At 48.2% G+C, this 17918-nt stretch overlaps 8 protein-coding genes across 8 annotated transcripts; 3 read left to right on the forward strand and 5 right to left on the reverse strand.

Moving 5' to 3' along the window:
- Nucleotides 1-42: 42 nt before the first annotated feature.
- Nucleotides 43-738, reverse strand: FPRO_06632 (uncharacterized protein; the record flags this gene model as incomplete). The annotated part of the gene is made up of 1 exon (XM_031228433.1): nucleotides 43-738. The coding sequence occupies one exon, from the start codon at nucleotides 736-738 to the stop codon at nucleotides 43-45; it is 696 nt and encodes a 231-aa protein (XP_031078770.1).
- A 768-nt stretch (nucleotides 739-1506) lies between these two features.
- On the reverse strand, nucleotides 1507-3074 carry FPRO_06631 (uncharacterized protein; the record flags this gene model as incomplete). Its single annotated transcript, XM_031228434.1, has 5 exons — nucleotides 1507-1855; nucleotides 1904-2293; nucleotides 2354-2476; nucleotides 2537-2742; nucleotides 2799-3074. 5 exons carry the CDS (start codon nucleotides 3072-3074, stop codon nucleotides 1507-1509), a joined length of 1344 nt encoding a protein of 447 aa, XP_031078771.1.
- Nucleotides 3075-4361: 1287 nt separating this feature from the next.
- On the forward strand, nucleotides 4362-5887 carry FPRO_06630 (uncharacterized protein; the record flags this gene model as incomplete). Its single annotated transcript, XM_031228435.1, has 5 exons — nucleotides 4362-4669; nucleotides 4719-4743; nucleotides 4802-5115; nucleotides 5188-5535; nucleotides 5590-5887. The coding sequence occupies 5 exons, from the start codon at nucleotides 4362-4364 to the stop codon at nucleotides 5885-5887; spliced, it is 1293 nt and encodes a 430-aa protein (XP_031078772.1).
- Nucleotides 5888-6569: 682 nt separating this feature from the next.
- On the reverse strand, nucleotides 6570-8431 carry FPRO_06629 (monooxygenase family protein; the record flags this gene model as incomplete). Its single annotated transcript, XM_031228436.1, has 4 exons — nucleotides 6570-7337; nucleotides 7387-7547; nucleotides 7596-8256; nucleotides 8303-8431. The coding sequence occupies 4 exons, from the start codon at nucleotides 8429-8431 to the stop codon at nucleotides 6570-6572; spliced, it is 1719 nt and encodes a 572-aa protein (XP_031078773.1).
- A 1140-nt stretch (nucleotides 8432-9571) lies between these two features.
- Nucleotides 9572-10891, reverse strand: FPRO_06628 (uncharacterized protein; the record flags this gene model as incomplete). The annotated part of the gene is made up of 5 exons (XM_031228437.1): nucleotides 9572-9966; nucleotides 10028-10145; nucleotides 10193-10284; nucleotides 10335-10692; nucleotides 10745-10891. 5 exons carry the CDS (start codon nucleotides 10889-10891, stop codon nucleotides 9572-9574), a joined length of 1110 nt encoding a protein of 369 aa, XP_031078774.1.
- A 989-nt stretch (nucleotides 10892-11880) lies between these two features.
- FPRO_06627 (uncharacterized protein) lies at nucleotides 11881-12965 on the forward strand (the record flags this gene model as incomplete). Its single annotated transcript, XM_031228438.1, has 2 exons — nucleotides 11881-12047; nucleotides 12104-12965. 2 exons carry the CDS (start codon nucleotides 11881-11883, stop codon nucleotides 12963-12965), a joined length of 1029 nt encoding a protein of 342 aa, XP_031078775.1.
- Nucleotides 12966-13418: 453 nt separating this feature from the next.
- FPRO_06626 (uncharacterized protein) lies at nucleotides 13419-14756 on the forward strand (the record flags this gene model as incomplete). Its single annotated transcript, XM_031228440.1, has 2 exons — nucleotides 13419-14590; nucleotides 14648-14756. The coding sequence occupies 2 exons, from the start codon at nucleotides 13419-13421 to the stop codon at nucleotides 14754-14756; spliced, it is 1281 nt and encodes a 426-aa protein (XP_031078776.1).
- A 194-nt stretch (nucleotides 14757-14950) lies between these two features.
- Nucleotides 14951-17650, reverse strand: FPRO_06625 (uncharacterized protein; the record flags this gene model as incomplete). Its single annotated transcript, XM_031228441.1, has 1 exon — nucleotides 14951-17650. The coding sequence occupies one exon, from the start codon at nucleotides 17648-17650 to the stop codon at nucleotides 14951-14953; it is 2700 nt and encodes an 899-aa protein (XP_031078777.1).
- Nucleotides 17651-17918: the final 268 nt, after the last annotated feature.

The raw sequence follows: 17918 nt of genomic DNA on the forward strand, positions 1-17918 counted from the left end.
CTCTATGAGGTTTGCTTAAAATAGCGACTACCACAAAAAGCATCAATCTTTCATTGCCCAGTCAGCAGCAGCGATAGCGTGAATCTTTGCAGTGTCAAATATCGGCAGCTCACTTCCCGCCTCATCAACCAATAGACCAATCTCGGTACACCCCATGATCAAACACTCGGCACCTTCAGCCTTGAGTCTGCGGATGACAGAGTGATAGTCCTCGCGAGAGTTCTCTTGAATGATGCCGTTGCAAAGCTCCTGGTAAATGACGTTGTGTACCGTATCTCTGTCGCTATCACCCGGCACAATGACCTTGAGCCCGAAAGTCTCGACCAGGCGCTTCTTGTAAAAGTCTTTCTCCATGGTGAAACGCGTTCCGAGGAGGCCGACGGACTTGTAGCCTGCTTTGATGATGGCCTCGGCAGTTGGATCGACGATGTGGATGAGAGGGAGCTGCGAGGAGGGTTCGATACCGTGAGAAACGAAGTGCATGGTATTGGTGCAGAGGACAAGGGCATCAGCACCAGCGAGCTTCAGTTTGGCCGCTGCATCGTTGAGCATTTCGCCAGCTTCGTCCCATTTGCCCGCGTGCTGAAGGGCCTCGATGTTGGCGAAGTCGAAGGAGAACACGATGCACTGGGCAGAGTGAAGGCCGCCTTGGATTTCGCGAACGCGACGATTGATCTCTTGGTAGTAGGTTGTAGTCGACTCCCAGCTCATGCCGCCGATTAAACCGAGCGTCTTCATCGTGCTTGTTGTGCTGTTATTTGGGCTTCTGGTCTTGACACGTGGCTCCTGTGCGATGTTGATCAAGCTGTGAATGCGGGTGTAAGAGGAAGGTTTTGCTGCAGCCACTCAAAGCAGATTTGTTATCGCGGTGGCTGACTCATTGTCGGTACGTACTCGATTTTGATGACTTGGAAAAACGAATGAATTCCGCCACTATTACCTTTTTGATTGAACTGAGACATGACACCTGAGACAGGCGCCAATCACTCCTTGTACAACGGTAGCCATGTGTTTTCTCTGTTGTTAGTCACATTCGTTCCACGGACTGATATGTAGGGGCATGTCAGGAATTGCGAGCTGCAAGAATACAGCTCGTGCAGCGCCAGAGTTGTGTCTTAGACATATGTCATAACGTTTTTATCTTCGCTTTTATTCAACAAACACGAACAAAACGTGTAACTTCACAAGTAGCCTAGTGACTTTGAAGTTCATGGTCGTCCCTTGAGCTAGCCCAAGCTGGAGACGTACAGGACCTTCCGATAGAGCGTGCACTCCTTGGATCCACGAGTCATTAAAGCCACTAAGATTCGCATAACATAGTCAAACTCGCTACTGAGATGATAAAGAGTGAATTGAGTTGAACTCTCGAATAAGGCCGCGCAGACGGAAATGACTGACTGGAGCTAAACTACCAAAGGAACTCGTACTATCTTCGAATCTCCAACAGGTCGACACGAAAACATCACCATTTCCCGTATACTTCTGTCCCAGGACAAGAAAGTGGCTCTAAGTGCTGACAACCTCACCCATGACAGCCAGAACATTGGCAGATGCACGAGAGTTCTCAGCATTGATGGTGAGGACACCGGCGCTCGAGTCCCAAGTGTTGCCGTGGGACCCATTCTCCTCAGAAGAGGAACCAAAAGCACCGATGCGGAATCCGAAAACACTGATGCCACCGCCACCTTGGACCGTCTTCTTGTAGTCCTGGTCAAAAGCCGTCTTGGCATCACCACTGAAACTGATATCCATGCTGACACCCTGGGCGATGAGCATCTGCGTCGGGCGGACCTTTTGAAACATGGCGGGCGGCTTAGCACCAAGCTTAGCCATGAGGCTCTTGACATCGACGTTCCTGTACATGGAGTTAGATAAGGTTACGAACGAGTGGAGTAGGACTTACCAAGAACCAGGCTCAAATGGGACGGTCTTGTAATGCTGGATCTTGAGAGAAACCTTGACGTCCTTCGCGTTGGAGCTCATGTTGAAGTTGGAGTGCTCAACACGTCCACCCCCACTGGCATAGAAGTCAAATACGGGGAAGCGGCTGAAGGAAGCATTACCCTGAGCTTCAGTGAAGCCGATGTCCTTGAAAGAAGACTGTTGGCCGGTAGAAAGGCTAATGCCAAACTCATCTGGTTTCTTGTTCGAAAAACCAACCCAGCCATCGAGCATGGCAGCGTAGCCCGAGATAGAGTACTGAGGCACGTATTGGGTCTCGAGGGGATCAGGAAGGATGGGTTTCCCAGCAGCATCGTAGGTGACTGACTGAATGCTAGCCTTCATGTTATATCTGATAGTAATTAGTTAGTAAGATCTGAGGTACTGGGAGCTAAACAGTAGGCACACGTACCCTTTCAGCTCAGTGAGAGTGTTGGATCCATTGGCGGCACTCTTCATAGCTTCAGCGAGAAGAGCAGAGCCAGCGCCACCAATAGCGTTGGTCTTCATCTGGACTTCATTGGCGGCAGCCTCCCTATAGTAAAAATGTCAGTAAGAAGTTGCCCGTTGCTCTCAAAGGTGCACGGTGACGTACCAGTTTTGGAAGGCCACCAGATAGGCATTGGCGTTTAGTGGAGCCCATTGAGCGAATGACTTCGGCTTGTCAGGGTTGTCATCGTCTTTGAAGTCCTGCATAGCCTGCTTCTTTGCGTCATCCAGCTCGGAGCGGAAGATAGCCAGCCTCTCCTTAGCCTTGTTGAGTCTGTCCCAGGCGTCGGGAGAGTTATCGCCACCAGCTCCCTGTGGAAATCGCCATCAGTCAATGTGAAATGAGTTGGAGGTGGGGAGGAACTAACCGGAGTGAGGGTCTGCAAGGTCATGTTCAGCGCTTCAGAGTAGCGCGAGACCTTGCTGGCGACAAAGTTGGGGTTGGTGGGATCCAGCAGAAAGTCTGCATACTGATAGATTCCCCAGTTGGTGCAGACAGCGGGGATGTCCTTGCCACCAGAGATGCCAGCAGTGTTGGCGGCAGCGATGTAGACTCTAGTGTTGTCACCGACCGGGCCACTGACCATGATGTTCTTCACGGTCGAGGCGTAGGCCTTCCAAAAGAGCTGGTTCTCTTCAGACATGGTGCGGGTAGAAGCTTGATTGATTGGGATAATAAAGGGGAAGAATATTTTGTTTGTGTTTGCAGTCGGGTGTTCTTGTAGTGGTTGGCGAACTGTTGAGTGAGAGTCAGAACTAGGGGAAACCATCGACCTTTATATAGGGGAAGGCTCTCCGCCATGGCTCCTGCAACCTTTATCCCTATGTAAGCTAAGGTTGCTCGCGGTACGTAGCCTCTAGCTTGGCGAATGCTGTCAGCCGTCTTGAAAGCAGTCAAACACGTACGCTATGTGATCTACATGTTGAGTTTGCTTCACCAAACCTCTCGCCAAGAAATGATCATTGCAACCACAGGTGAACGAGCCTTTCTTGAGTAATACTAGCGTGTTGCCATTTGCCGTAGCACGTCACAAGATAGACGTCCACAACTGAGAGCGATCTACATTGACTGTGATGCACGAGGTCACAGCGGACGGCAGAGAAACTGTAGACTAGGCACTCCATGGCTAGCTGATGCGTCCAAACAGGAATAATTACTCAGTTTCAAATCACTCAGCCTCTCGGAAGTGCTTTTTTCCGGGAGTTCGCTAACTGGCAGCCTGGCTTGGTTCATATCTATTGGCTGCGGGAGACTCAAGACATACTGGAGTGAATACGATGCTTCCGCTATGCTTTCTACATAAATCGAGAATCCATTGCGTTACATCTTTATATGGAATCAGGCGACTGCCGGCGATATTGGATATAACTGCTAAGATTTGTCGATAATATTGAGTGCAATGAAGTTCTCTTTTTCATCGACGTTACAGGACGCTGAGGGTAAAGTTCTGCCTGATCATGTATTTACAGGCCTTGTTGATAAAACGATAGATGACAGCCAAAAATGGTCACAGCCAGCCACTCTCTACGACAATAGTAATCCAGCCGCCACTTATCACACACGGCACGTAGCTTCTCAGATAGGTCATATTGTTCGTGTGATGAGAGACAACTTGACACAAATATCCCCCACCGGAGTTGGTCTTTGGTTCACAATTCCTACAGTTCAAAATACTATTGGGAACCCACATAACATATTCAAGCCTCATACTGTAGATGGAGGGCCACAATAACCTAGCTCATGACCTTTCCGGGTGACTTTTGCTAATTTCGAAAAACAAGGACGTATCTTAGTTTTCATATTATCAATAGATAATTAATGACAGTTCACTGGCCATCCGGATTGAAACAATCTCTAAACTTCAACCCAAATCGATTTATAGAGATTCTGCGCAGCTGTCTTCGTTCCATGTTCTGTCGGAACAGACAAGATGCGGCTCACCGGAAGTCTGGCCGCTAGCAAGCGGAACTTCACTCTCTTGGCAAATGGCGGCTCAAGACTTGTTTGGAAGGCTTATGCCATTGCGTTGCAGGCCCATATGACAACGCAAGATGACCTGGACAATTCTACCAAGGCGATCTTTGTCGCCTCACCGGGCCTCTTTGATATCCCTGCGGGCGAGTTTGCTCCTCAGCAGATCACCAACGATCACATATTTCGCCGAACCGATTGTCTACAGAACAATCGATCTCCATTCTATACGTCTGATGGAGAAAGCTACGTTGATTCTCGTCGCAAGTATGTCTCCCTTGTAACCGGGAGGGATCATGCAACTAACTTGAGCCAGGTATCTACAAACTGTTCACGACGATGTGAGTCCTCCTCCAACTATTATGGCGAGTATCGAGAAAAAGACTGATTTCCAAGCAGGCCATGACTTCGTCAGATGTCACTGGCTCAATCTCAAAGCTCCGCTCTGAAATTGAGCAGGCGCAGGACAGAAGTGCACAGGCATACCTCCGGGACCTCGATCTATACCAGAAATTCGCAGCTGTGGCTGGATCGGAGCTGACCAACTTTGAAGCGTGGGCCGAGAAGTTCGGCATTTATTATGCATGGTCCAAGAGCGAGCAGAAACGGCTCGAATCGGATTACACCCTTGCTGCCACCAAAACGTCAAGCAGTGTTGGGCTGGTATTGGCTGCGTTTGATCTGGCACGGGATACCTCAACTCTCAGACTTGGGTAAGCAGACGTTTTCTGAAGCCCGTTCGTATTATAAACTTGCGGGTACTAACCGTGCATGACCGGTCATAGGAGCAACATGCAATGTTCCAATATGGACATCCCATCTTCAATAGGGCGCGCACAGACTCCTTTAGTGGTTCCTGCTGACCAGGTCTATTACCGACCGCTCTATTCAATCAACGGCATCGACCGAAGAGTTGACTCTTGGGTCGGTGCTCAAGATGGCGGTCGCGAAGAGCTTGAGTTAGATCTCGATCTTTCCTATGCCAAGACAGCTTCTTGGGCAAGCCTCGGGTTTCCCAACCTCGATCACGACCCCCTCTACGACACCAAAGTGGTTGAAGCTACCAGTCCGGATGTGACACTATCACTTAAGGCTAGGGGTATGCAGGCATTTGACGTTGATCGGGGTTTTTGGTGAGTTTTCAGCACCTTCACATTGGACAAACTAACAATGTTGGCTTACAACAGGGATGTTAGCGCCGCTGCTCGATCTCAGCTTGGCTCGGCTCTAGACAGCGGAGGAAGTTCTGGTAAGCTCATGAAGATCACCAGAATCTTGCTGGGATATAAAGTGGAGATAAGAATGACATGCGCGGATGGAAAGAAGAGCCAGCTGTCGGACGCTTTGGCCGGCTCGGGTGGGGAGAAGATATTGGGAATGACAAGTGACAGGTGTACTTTTCATAGCGACGATGGGCAGGTCGTCGTTGCTAGTGCCCCTAGTGGCTTTCCGACCGTTTTGGCGGTTCTGGGACGTGAAATCTAAGTTGCGTAGTGGCAGAGCTGCGCCGAACTAATTTGATCATGATCAAAGATTGTTAAAGACTAAATAACTCCAAGATACAACGCCCATTCAGTCTTCTTCATATGCACTTTAATTCAGCATCTCGCTATCCTACTCTCTTAGTCACTGATTTTCTTCACCTGTCATCGCCTTCGTTTCACGGAGCTATGGAGTGGCAGGTCATGAACAAAGATGACTAAACACCCATTTTATGAGACGTCAGATCCAAAGGGACCGTTGATGATTCATGTATATCTTCTCAACCCGTATTTACGTCGCTAGCGGGAGATGGCGTTTAAGTGAATAGGAAGCGAAACAATAGCGCGGCTTGGCAATCGTCCCGCGCCGTCACAACTGGCCCAACACTAACTCATCGTTGAGGCTTACTTCGGTTACCTCGACGAATGGGGATCATCCATTTCTCTATGAGTATGGGAGATTCTTTCTCGCTTGCTGGGCATCTTGTGACTACTTGTTGAGGAGCTATCATACGTCACCACTGCGATAAACCACCTACCATGTCAACAGCCTCCTGGCTACCAGTCATATCCAAGATAAACGGGCATCAAGTCTGTCTTATCTTTCCCTTTTGGAAATATTATTCAACACAAAGTGTTGGTAATAGCGTGTTCAAATTTATAAAGTACTACCCTGCCACCTGGACCTAGCTCTTGGCTGCAAGCTTAGCCTGGCGATGAAGCTCTCTCGGCGGCTGGCTTCCACTCTTTGAAATGACTTTTGTCCTTGCACCTCTACTCAAATGTCTTCCATCATCCTCATCCCTTACATAATAGGCCAAATCAGCCGTAGGATCCCACTCAGTCTGAGATAGCCCATTGCCCAGCCACGCAAACCTGTTCCCACTATACTCAAAGTCATAATCCTCAAAACGAGGTTCTCGCATAGCCTCCAAGTAGTGCAGAGTAGACCCTGGCCACGTAATCGAAGACTGACCCCAGTTCGGCTTGATGTTGTGTGAATGCCGGCAGTTGTCAGACCATACCATCTTCTTAGTAACTTGCGCCATGTAGCTCTTGAAATCATAGCATGCTGCTGCCTTTAGACTCATACTATGCATACCAGGTTCAGTTTGGTACTTGTCGATAAAAGCACAGACAAAGTCCGCTTGAGCTTCTATGGGAGCAATGACGGGGCCATTTGAGATTGGGGACCATGGGCCTGCGAGGGTGAATGAGTTGGGACACTCAGAGATGCCGACTCCCATGTAGCCTGTAATAGAAGTACTCCAATCGTCCTGGAGGTTGTGCCCTTTGAAATGGATGGGATACCGAGGGATGAAGGATGTGTCGAAGCCAGTGGCTGCAATGATGACATCGCCTTCGTAGTGTTGCCCATCATCACTTATACAGCCTGTCTCTGTAATTTCTTTGACACCAGAGTAAATCGCTTGGACGTTGTCATTCTTGATCGCCTACATGTTCTGTCAGACTTGAGAGATTTCGAAATTGGATCCTACTGACATATAGAAACTGATCACCAGAAGGGAGGATCCGTTTGCATCCCACTGGGAAGTCAGGTACAAGCTTCTTTTGGACCTCTTCATCAATGACTACCTTCTTCATCTCACTCTCCAAATGCTCACGAGCTTGCTTCTGAAGGATTGTTCCTTTCATGTACATTGCTAACAAGCCGTCAGAGAAGAAGTTCTCAGTGTATGAGTGCGACTTACTGAAGAAGCTGTTGAGCGTTCGCTCATTTTCCAGCCGAAGCTTCATGACCGACTCTGGATCACTAACGAACTTCTCAATCTCCTCCGAAGAGAACTTGCCCTTCTTTGAGTTGACAGAGGGTAGAGTCCATCGAGGTGTCCGAACAAAGACCTTCGCAGACTTGACACGAGGTTGGATCGTGGGCAGAATCTGAACACTTGATGCGCCGGACCCTATCAAAAGAATATCTTTGCCGTCAAGAGATACACTGTTATCCCACTTGGCGCTGTGAAGTTTGGGTCCCTTGAACTTCTCGAGTCCGGACGCAGATGGCCACGCTGGCTTGTTTAAGTATCCGGTCGCATGAATTAGAATATGACACCAGTCTTCGGTCACCGTTTCGGACTTCAAATCAGTAACTTTGACGTTCCACTGGCCTTTCGGTTGGTCCCAAGAAGTCTCAACAACTTGCTGCTCAGTCTTGATATGTTTGAGCAGGTCATACTTCACAGCAAAGCCTTCAAAATATTCCTGGATCTCGTCTGAGCTAGCAAGAACAGACGAGAAATCTGCTTTTGGCTCGAAGGAATATGTGTAATTATGCGAAGGGACATCGCAGGCGCAGCCGGGGTAGGTATTCTCATACCAAGTCCCTCCGACTTCTGGATTCTTCTCATAAATCTTATGACCCGTCAGCAAGGTTCTCCCTTCGAAATGTTGTACTCACAGTCAATGAATAGTTCTCAAACGACCTCCTCAACTTGTAGGCCAAGCAAAGGCCAGAAACACCAGCACCAACGCATATGATTTTGACAAAGCGCCCATTGAAGATAGCCTCTGCTTTGGGTGGATCCATATTGTGTACAGAATGTTCAATTGATGGAATAAAACGTAGGAGCAATCAATTTCCTCATTCTAGTTCTTGGGGTCTTCAACAATGGCGGCCATGCAAATATGTTGGATAAATCTTACAACAATCTTGGCGGTGTATTAGAGGCTCTTATAACCCACAAAGTAAAGCAAATGAGTCATCAATCGATTTTTGTTTATCAGTGTCTATTCTCGAGCAATTAGTCATTCACTGTGGCATCTAAATCATGAGCAAGATGTGTTATTAGCGTTAGAGACCTGTAGCTGATAGCTTGTATTCCTCACGCAAAATATGCCACTTACCCTACGGGTCTTGGCATGCGTCGATCAGCGAAATCTCCGAGGCTGCCAAAATCCCGATTAGGATGCATCATCCGCCACTAAAGCCGCTGTCACTGTCACGAGGAGATAATGTCTAGCATCTGTAAGCATTTTGTAGCTGACAAACAATTTACGTTGCATATTATACACGACTACAACGCAAGCTCCACACTGGAGCTGTTTGTATGCCAGTTTTCGTACGATGAATCGTTTATCGCGGTGCCAACGCGCGTCAATGAAACGAGATTTGGTTGCTTTTTCTGCTGCATCATGCAAAGGTACCTGGACCCAGCAATTTAAGCAGAAGAGGAAACTGTTTCGCCAGTGTGTTCCCCTCCAATGCCTTGCTGGCATGCATATGTCGCCGATGTTTAACCTTGTTTGCTTTTGTTAATTGAGAAATCTTACGGCAATAGTTTCCACCTTCTTACTCGGGTCAATCGTATTTCTTGGCTGGCACAAAATCGTACGTCAGGTTGCGATACCCTGTCGCTCATTACTCGCGTGGAAACGCTTCGGCGGGCCGCGGTATCCGCTGACAGCACATGGGACAGGCAGAGATTTTCCATTGGAGGATGTATCCTTGCCCTGGCACTGAAGGAGTCTTTTACCCTGGCTTGGGTATCACGCAAAAGGGGCACGGTCCAGCATGGATCGTTAGGAAGTCTCCCCGGAGACAACGATCTCTTTAGCTCGCGGGGACTAATCGTAGTTTCGGGTGTATCCGTTTAATTGACTCAGTAGCCATGATACGACCGTTACGGTGCATTTTTAGATCTAAGAAAAATAACTCAACCAACGCAGACTACCATCGAGGATCTCGCGGCTGTGTATACGTCCCCTGAACTGCCTCGACATCGATACGCTGCTCCACCCTGATACCACTCCGAAACTGACGCGGCTGTTCCGGTAAAGAAGGCAGGTCCTTCTGCACGATCTCCTCTTGGCTCTCGGACCGAGAAACCACGTTGGTTATCGAGTAAGGGTCATGCACTTTGCTGTTATTTGCGCGCCCAGACCGAAGTTCATGGCTCTCGAGCCGACTGCCGTTGTAGTGCGGAGTCTGAGAGTTGCCCGTCTTGTCGGTGGCGTAGCCTGCCATTACCCAGAAGCGACGCTTGAGCAGAGGTGTAACCATGGGGGCTTGGCCGACGAAGATGCCGACGCAGTCTTCGCGCATTGACCATAGAGCTGAGACGCCTTTTTGGTTCAACTGACTCGTGTTAGTACATGCTATTGTAGGGGATTGGGGTTGAGGGACTTGCGTTGAAGATGAGGACGAAGCGGAGGATGGCGGCGAACATGCAAAAGAAGCCCAAGCTGAAGAGAAGAACGAGGCCGAACTTCTTGAGGCGATTGGTTTGGATGCCGACCAGTACCTATACTCTGTTAATAGATGTCGGAGAGGCGACAGTGGCTGTCATACCGGAATTGGTATAAGCATGATGCAGATATCGGTGACCAAATTGAAGACCAAAATCACGACAAAGAAGGTAAGATTCTGGGGAACACATTGGCCTGTCAAATGTTAGAAAAGACCCTGGCTACTGCGATGCTTCAATACTTACGTCCCGGGTCTGGCCAAACTTGCCAAAGGTGATGAAATGGTCGACACGTCGCGGCCAGCGTAATGATGATCACCACCACTGACAGAATCACCACCACCATCAACGGCTTCACAAACCTCTCGGTCCAAAGACCCCTCACAACACGACTGTAGAAGCACAGCATGTTGAACTTGAGCGTCCACAGAATAACCACGTATCCAGTCAGTCCAAGCAGAAACATCTGCGAACCATACGCCCACTTCTTGCGATCCTCCTCGCTCATGTTCTTCCTCTCCTCGAAGGTCAAATCGGAGGTATGGCGACCCTCGGCACCTTGGACGAAGACTTGGCCAATTACGGGTGCAGCAGTCCACATTCCCTACCACGAACCGTTAATGATGGAACACGTCAGTCTTGGAATGGAGACTCACAGCGACTGCAATAACGAGGTAATCGTCCCAATCGTAGTTCCTATAGCCAACCATTTTGGTACGGCAAAAGATGCGCGCCCCGATCATGGCGGTGCCAATAACGTAGAGGATCCATATCTCTGCGATTTGACCAGCCAACGCAGTCATTGTAACGAACGGAAGAAAGAAAGAAAGAAAGCTTTAACAAAGAGAAAATGGCAACTGCAAGCAGCTGAGCGGGCTAACAAATAAGCATATCAAGGCATGCAAATTGAAGGAATGGCAACGTGATCCTTTAGAATTTCTTTTTACATCTAAAAAAGCAGGAATCGAAACCCCGCGGCATGTTTTCAATTAAGCTTTCTCCCTATATTCGCCCCCGACGGAAGATAAAACAATTCATAGCCCAGCAATTAACTACAAGCAGTCAGATCTTTTCCCTTCCCTGTATCTTTATGCCTCGGACGTAAGACACACAATTGTAAGTTCCTTTTTGCATTGTTACATCTTGTCTTACGCTCTGGCGAGTCGGTGGATACGCCAAGGTTCTCGATGTAGGGTTCCTGGGGTGAGCATCACATGTTTTTAGGCTTTTTATGTAAGGGCCCGCTGGGATGTAACTGTTCTGGTGGGATTGAGATCCCTGGGTTTGTGAGCTGCAGATGTCAGGGGCATTTCCAGATTCAGATGCTCATGGTGTTGGTTCTGTATCTTGTGCTACTGATAATGCTTCAGTTATGTCGGCAGTTGATTCGGGAAAAACAGGTCATTGCATGATTGTAGCACTCACGACCGGACTTTGAAAAGTAATAGCGGCATTGCAATATGATAGATCAAATATTTCGTTCCGAATATTGCCCAGATATGGCCATTTCTGGGAATGGCCCGGCTGAAGTTGTTGCCGTCGACAATGTGAATGACAAGCCCCAGTCGAGAGAACAACGCCCCTGCGTATGAAACGACAAACCAACACGCACCGGACCAACAGTTCACATTCCCCGTGAGCTCAATATAGAACCAACGCTGTTTCAATCTTCTGAACAAGGAAGGTGACTGCATCGCCGATACTATTTATTCGTCGGCCCGTTCAGACTCAAATCTCCCAATGCAATACACTCCATCCTTCTTTTCTTATTTTCGGCACAGCACTTCCGAAAATGTCCGCCCCCATCCGAGTCGCTGTCACGCAGGCTGAGCCTGTCTACCTTGACCTGGCTGCATCTGTGAAAAAAGCATGTGGTCTTATTGCCGAGGCGGCGCAGAACGGGGCAAAGCTTGTTGCCTTCTCTGAGTGCTGGCTACCCGGATATCCTGCGTGGATCTGGTATGTTCATGTTTCGTTTAATGGATTGGCTTGTGCGTTTTGGCTAATCTCGGTAGGGCTCGATCTGTGGACTTTGAGTTGCAGACGAGATACATCTACAATTCCCTGCCAATTGAGTCTGAGGCCATGGATATGGTTAAAGCAGCTGCCAAGGAGAACTCCATCGCTGTTGTTCTTGGCTTCTCTGAGAAGAGTCCCTCTCATAGCGTGTACATCTCACAGGCTATTATCTCGCCTCAGGGCGAGGTCTTGTTGCACCGAAGGAAGATCAAGCCCACTCACATGGAGCGCACTGTCTTTGGTGATGGCACTGGTGCTGATCTGAACAATGTTGTGGAAGTGGACTTTGGAGCTGAACATGGTAAGATCAAGGTGGGATGCTTCGCATGCTGGGAGCACACGCAACCACTTCTCAAGTATCACAGCATCTCGCAGGGTGAAGTGATCCATATCTCCATGTGGCCGCCTATTGATCCCAGCATGGGCGTTGACCACCCTGGTCTGTGGAGCATGACGGCCGATGGGTCCCAGAACTTGTCCCAGACATATGCAATTGAGAGCACCACTTATGTGCTTCACTGCACGTCTGTATGCACGCAGAAGGGCATCGAAGTCCTGAAGACGCAAGATGGGTTAGCCTGTCGCCAGCCTGGTGGAGGCCATAGCTGCGTTATCGGACCAGATGGGCGACGCTTGACAGAGCCTTTGGGCGATGGAAAGGCTGATACCGAGGGTATTGTCTATGCTGACTTGGATTTAACCAAAGTCGTAGCGACTCGGGGATTTTTGGACATCGTGGGTCACTACAGCCGCCCGGATCTGCTGTGGCTTGGAGTGGATCGCCAGCCCAAAGAGAATGTCATCGCCAAGCAGTACAAGCCTGTCGTGCAAGAGGAGACAGAAAACACTGTCTATTGATGGATAGATCTAGAGTAGTCAGCGGTTATAAATCGGAGCTAGAATCTCTACGTCAGTTGAATATTACCAAATCGAAGCTAGAGCAGCGAACATCTGCATGAGTCTTACTCATCACCCATGCTTCGTGAAACAATTACCTCATTGTACTGCTCCGAGCAGCTATCCAAAAGCGTCAAGTCTTTTTAGTCTGTTCTCTTGGCAGCATAAGTGCGGGTTTGATGTCATGCGGGATGAGCTGTTTGTCTCACTAAGGCACCGATCGGTTTATCACGCTTGTTCCGAAAGGGAACCATGTCGCGCGCAATTAGGATGACTAGGTAGAAACCTGGATAGAGACCACCTGTAATGAATCACGGTAACAAAGACAATATAAACCGAGAGAATATCTCTTCGGTCATTGCGAGAACCTTTCAAAATTTTTAATATCCGTATATCGTCATTATTTTTACCAAGATGCCTGGAAAAGTCAATCTCTCAAAGCTTGACTCTGGAACTTTTTATTCCTTCCACAATAATAAGAGCAAGACTAGGCCAGAGGTCGACATCCATCACCAGTACTGGAACCAAACTGTCGGGTCAACGCTAAAGAGGTTCCTGGCCAGTGCCGGGTATGACTCCGAAAGTCAATACCGCATCCTCGACCAGTTCTCCAACCTTGTCGCCCCATCTCTCGGGTCGTCGCCCGTGCGGGGAGAGCCAAAATGGAAGAGCTTCATGACAGACAACAACTGCCCAGTGGAGCTGAGCTGGGACTTTCATACTGGCAATAGTCAGCCAACAATACGATATTCTATCGAGCCCATTGGTCTCGAGGCAGGGACAGCTGCAGATCTACACAACGAAGAAGCTGCGACAAAGTTCGTAAGACGAGCAACCCAGGTATTCCCTGATATAGATACAACCATCTTCAACCACTTTTATCAGTACTTCAATGGGCAATGGAACGCTGATAGGCCAGAGGGTCATCAAAGCACCATGTTCTGGGCATTTGACTTGAAAGAATCCATTACGACGAACAAGGCCTATTTCTTCCCGGGTCTTGTCGCCCACGCCATGGGCAAGTCAACGCTTGAAGTTGTAGCAGATTCCATCACCTCTGCTCCGGGATGTCGCCCCGAGAATATCAGCTCTTTCGCCGGCTTTGCTAAATTCATCCATGAGCGTCAGCACCTGGGCCTCGAGATGGACATGTTGGCATTGGACTTAGTTCCCGTCGAGAATTCAAGACTGAAGATCTACTTTAGAGACAGGCGAACAGATTTCCGATCAGTCACAGAGATTATGTCACTGGGAGGCAGGATACATGGCGAAGAGTTTGAAGTTGGGATGAGAAATTTGAGAAAACTCTGGGACGCATTATTGAGGATGACCGGAGTGCCTGATGATATTCCCCTTCCACACAAGAACCATCGAACAGCAGGTATCCTCTACAACGTCGAGTTTCGTGCAAACAGCTCGACACCGAAGGTCAAAATCTATATACCAGTCCGGCACTATGCGGACAGTGACTCGCAGATCCTCGAGGCCTTAGGATGTTTCTTGGCATACCAAACAAGCAAGTTACCAGATACGGTGGTCGATTCGGTTTGGATAAAGAGGTATTCAGAGTGCTTATACAGTGTTTTGTGAGTAATAAGTCGCCTTGCATTATATCAGGCAGAGTCCCGGCTAATGGTCCCTAGCGGAGAAGAGAGGCTATCGAATGGTTTAGACGTTCATACGTACATTGGCTGCTCAGTACAGAGCGAGGGCGATCTTCGTGTTGTTTCTTATGTTAATCCCCAGCAATAAATGTCCAAGGGACTGTAAGTACCAGAATATTGTTAGAAGTGTTATGAGAGTGATAAAACTGAGGGTATTAATGATCCGTCCCTGTCCTTGACCGACGCCTGTTAATGCAAAACGCCCATGTTCTAGTTTCTGACTTATATACACGACAACCAGCTATAACATGAAACCCAGCGTAATGGGACTTTAGTGGTTATCTATTGAATACAAACTCGTTGTACACTGCCATCAATGTTGAAATCGTCCACTAACTCAGTGGGCCATCCAGGAACGGCAATTGAACGGAAATCGGGATTTGGGTTTGGATTACCCAACACTGCATCCAGATCATCTGGGTTAGAGATAGGAGATACACGATTCAGTCTGTGTAGTGTCTTCCAAGCCATCGTCTGCTTTATCCGGCATTCCATAGCCTCCCTTGGAATTCGTATCTGCACCGCCAAGCCTCCCAGCAAGGCTGCATGTGGCCACATGAGAGGGGGGTCCGTATAGTCCTGCCAAAGCATGCAGTGATCTGAAACACTACTACTTCCTCTTCTGACTTCTTCTCGGGATGAAATTTTAGACAGCAGATCCACTAGGGCAGAGTTGCGTTTCATATTCTGAAGTTGTTCTTTATGTCGAACTAGACCTGTATTGTCAAACGCTTTCCAACAACTGCAATCCTTGTCTGGACTTGATTCAAAACAAGCCTGCCCAACAAATCGCCAGTTATTAGCAATACTTTTCCACCATATTAGATCGAGCTTTTCAAAAAGATTCTTTGTGACAGTTACCACAATGTATTTACCAACCTCGACCTGGGGCCTGAACGATGTAGGAATACCAAGACTCAAACAAGCCAAAAGCCCGCATTCAACATGCTCATTTATTAAATTCATCAGAATGGGCTTGAACGTGTAATTTGAGCCGCGGCCAAACCCTAGCCTTGCTTTTAATGAGCTGAGTCTCGACGGGTTATCTGTCCATATATTGGTTGATGTATCGTCGGTACTGATAGCCTCAAGTTGATTATGTAGAGTATACTGTAGGCTCCTCAGATGTAAGTTCTGGTCCTCCGACTTGCCTTCTGAGAAATGAAGATTCCCATTATCCCCAGACGTATAACGGGTCTCGGAAGCGTTCCATTGTTGTATATTTTCGCGGAGATCCAATTTTTGGTCTTGGAACGCCACATGTCGGCAAATCCCCATGACCTTATAAGTGTTGTGGTCAATCTCAAGGGACATTAGTAGGAAAATAGGGGAACCGTTGCCGTCATTCAAGCAGAAAAGATGATCTCGGGTGGGGACAATCAACTCATCGAGCGGTAGATTTGAGGACAACACCAAATTCGAGTGGCGACCTGGAATAGTGAATAGATGCCAACCCTTCATAATTTCAACATCTCCCATCTTTCGAGCACAGTTTTGAAACTCCAACAAATGTATGAGGTTGATGGATAATGTACCCGTCGATGAGTCAACAGTAGTGTCAAGATACCACGGCGTCCCTCTGTGATCCACTTCACCGTCACCAACAATACCATGGCAGCTTGCCAATTGCAGTTCATTTTCAGGCTTCATCTCTCGGTCCTTGAGAAGGACTGCTAATTCATCCAATACATCTCGGGTAGAAACATCAGAAGCGAAAAGTTCAAGGTTGGGCATCCACGAGGGGAATTTAAAATAATTGCGCAAACCAGCGGCAAAACGCAAAACACCCAAGTCCCTCAGCTCGAGAAGTGTATGCGAAAAGAGCCCGATCACCATCTCCCTAAATGATAGGGAATAGTCTGCACGCAGTATCGAGTCGGAAGAGTTATTGCTAAGCAGGGAAAGGATACCAAAGACTCTATCGCGGGGATCAGCGCACTGGCACATGTGTGTTGCTCGAAGGATATGAAGGATATTTGTCTCTTGCAATCTCTCTAGGCCAACATTCTGCAGCCATGGGGCGGTAGTTGAGTTCCAATCCCAGTTGGTATGGGCTTCCAGGGATCTCATCGTATTGGAATCCATCCAATATTCCGAATCTCCGATCTGAAATGCCACTCTTCTGGCCAAAACGAGCTCTTGAACAACCCAAATGCGGCTGAAGTACCGCCTGCAAAGGAGCTTGCGGAAAGAGTCCCGCGATATTCCCATGGATTGTTCAGAATTGCTCAGGGTCAATTCCTTCTGAGCTGGATAACTTCCTTGAATGGATGTTGCCATGTCTGGGCCGAGGTAAACTACGACCCGATAACAGTTCTTATACCTTTGTGACATTTTCATGACTTGTGAATCCCTTTCCTTAATGTCATTCTGATTAATGCAGATAGCGTCAACCCAAACAGCACGCGTTCCTATTGGGAGCCGTAATGATTGCAGCATTGACCAGCAGTTCCGGGTCTGTAGAACAATATCCCAATAGCGTCCGATGTACAATGGTCTGCACTTGGAGCTATCGTCATCCTCACCAGCCCACGTGTAGGATGTTGACTCGTACTGCGGAGATCGGCCATCCTGATGTACCACTAGTTCGGCGTGTATAGGGGTGTCAGGATCAGTAGAGGGACTTAAAAAGAGTAGTCTAAACTCTTCTTGGCCCAATCTGGAGGAATAGATGGGGGACTGGGTGACCTTCTTGTTATCTCCCGGTTCGAAGGCATCTATCTTGGGCTTGTTTGATAATGGGTCCCCGCCAAGCTGTACGATGCTCGTAGTTTGCTGCTTGTATTTAACCGAACTCGGCCAACGGAGGTTTAACTGTCCCAAAGGAGGGTCAGGTGGAGGTTGGGTAAAGGCAGGAATGGCGTTTTGCTGAGCAATATACCTCTGTATGTCGGGTACACTATCACATGCCTCACAGCGTGGGGTGTTGCCAGCAATAACAACTCTTGGCTTAGAACAGGTTTCTTTATGCCAACGGGACATTTCGAAAGTCCTTTTGCTTAAAAAATGAGTATATTAAGGATTATAGCATTTGAAATGTCTGTCTGAATGATGCTGATGTCTACCCCGCTTTTGCAGCCTGATCTTCTTGAGGTCCTTGGGCTGTGCAGTCCGCAGCTCCTTTTGAGAACCAATTAGATTCCTGATAGGAATACCTTGGATACTCCTCTTTGGGACTCTTCGAGAACGTGTAAACAGCTTCTCATTTGGTCCAGTCTCCTTAATTTCAACCTTTCTTGGGCTTCATGAA

This window comes from Fusarium proliferatum (assembly GCF_900067095.1).
Source record: "Fusarium proliferatum ET1 genome assembly, contig: FPRO_scaffold003, whole genome shotgun sequence".
NCBI classification, from domain to species: domain Eukaryota; kingdom Fungi; phylum Ascomycota; class Sordariomycetes; order Hypocreales; family Nectriaceae; genus Fusarium; species Fusarium proliferatum.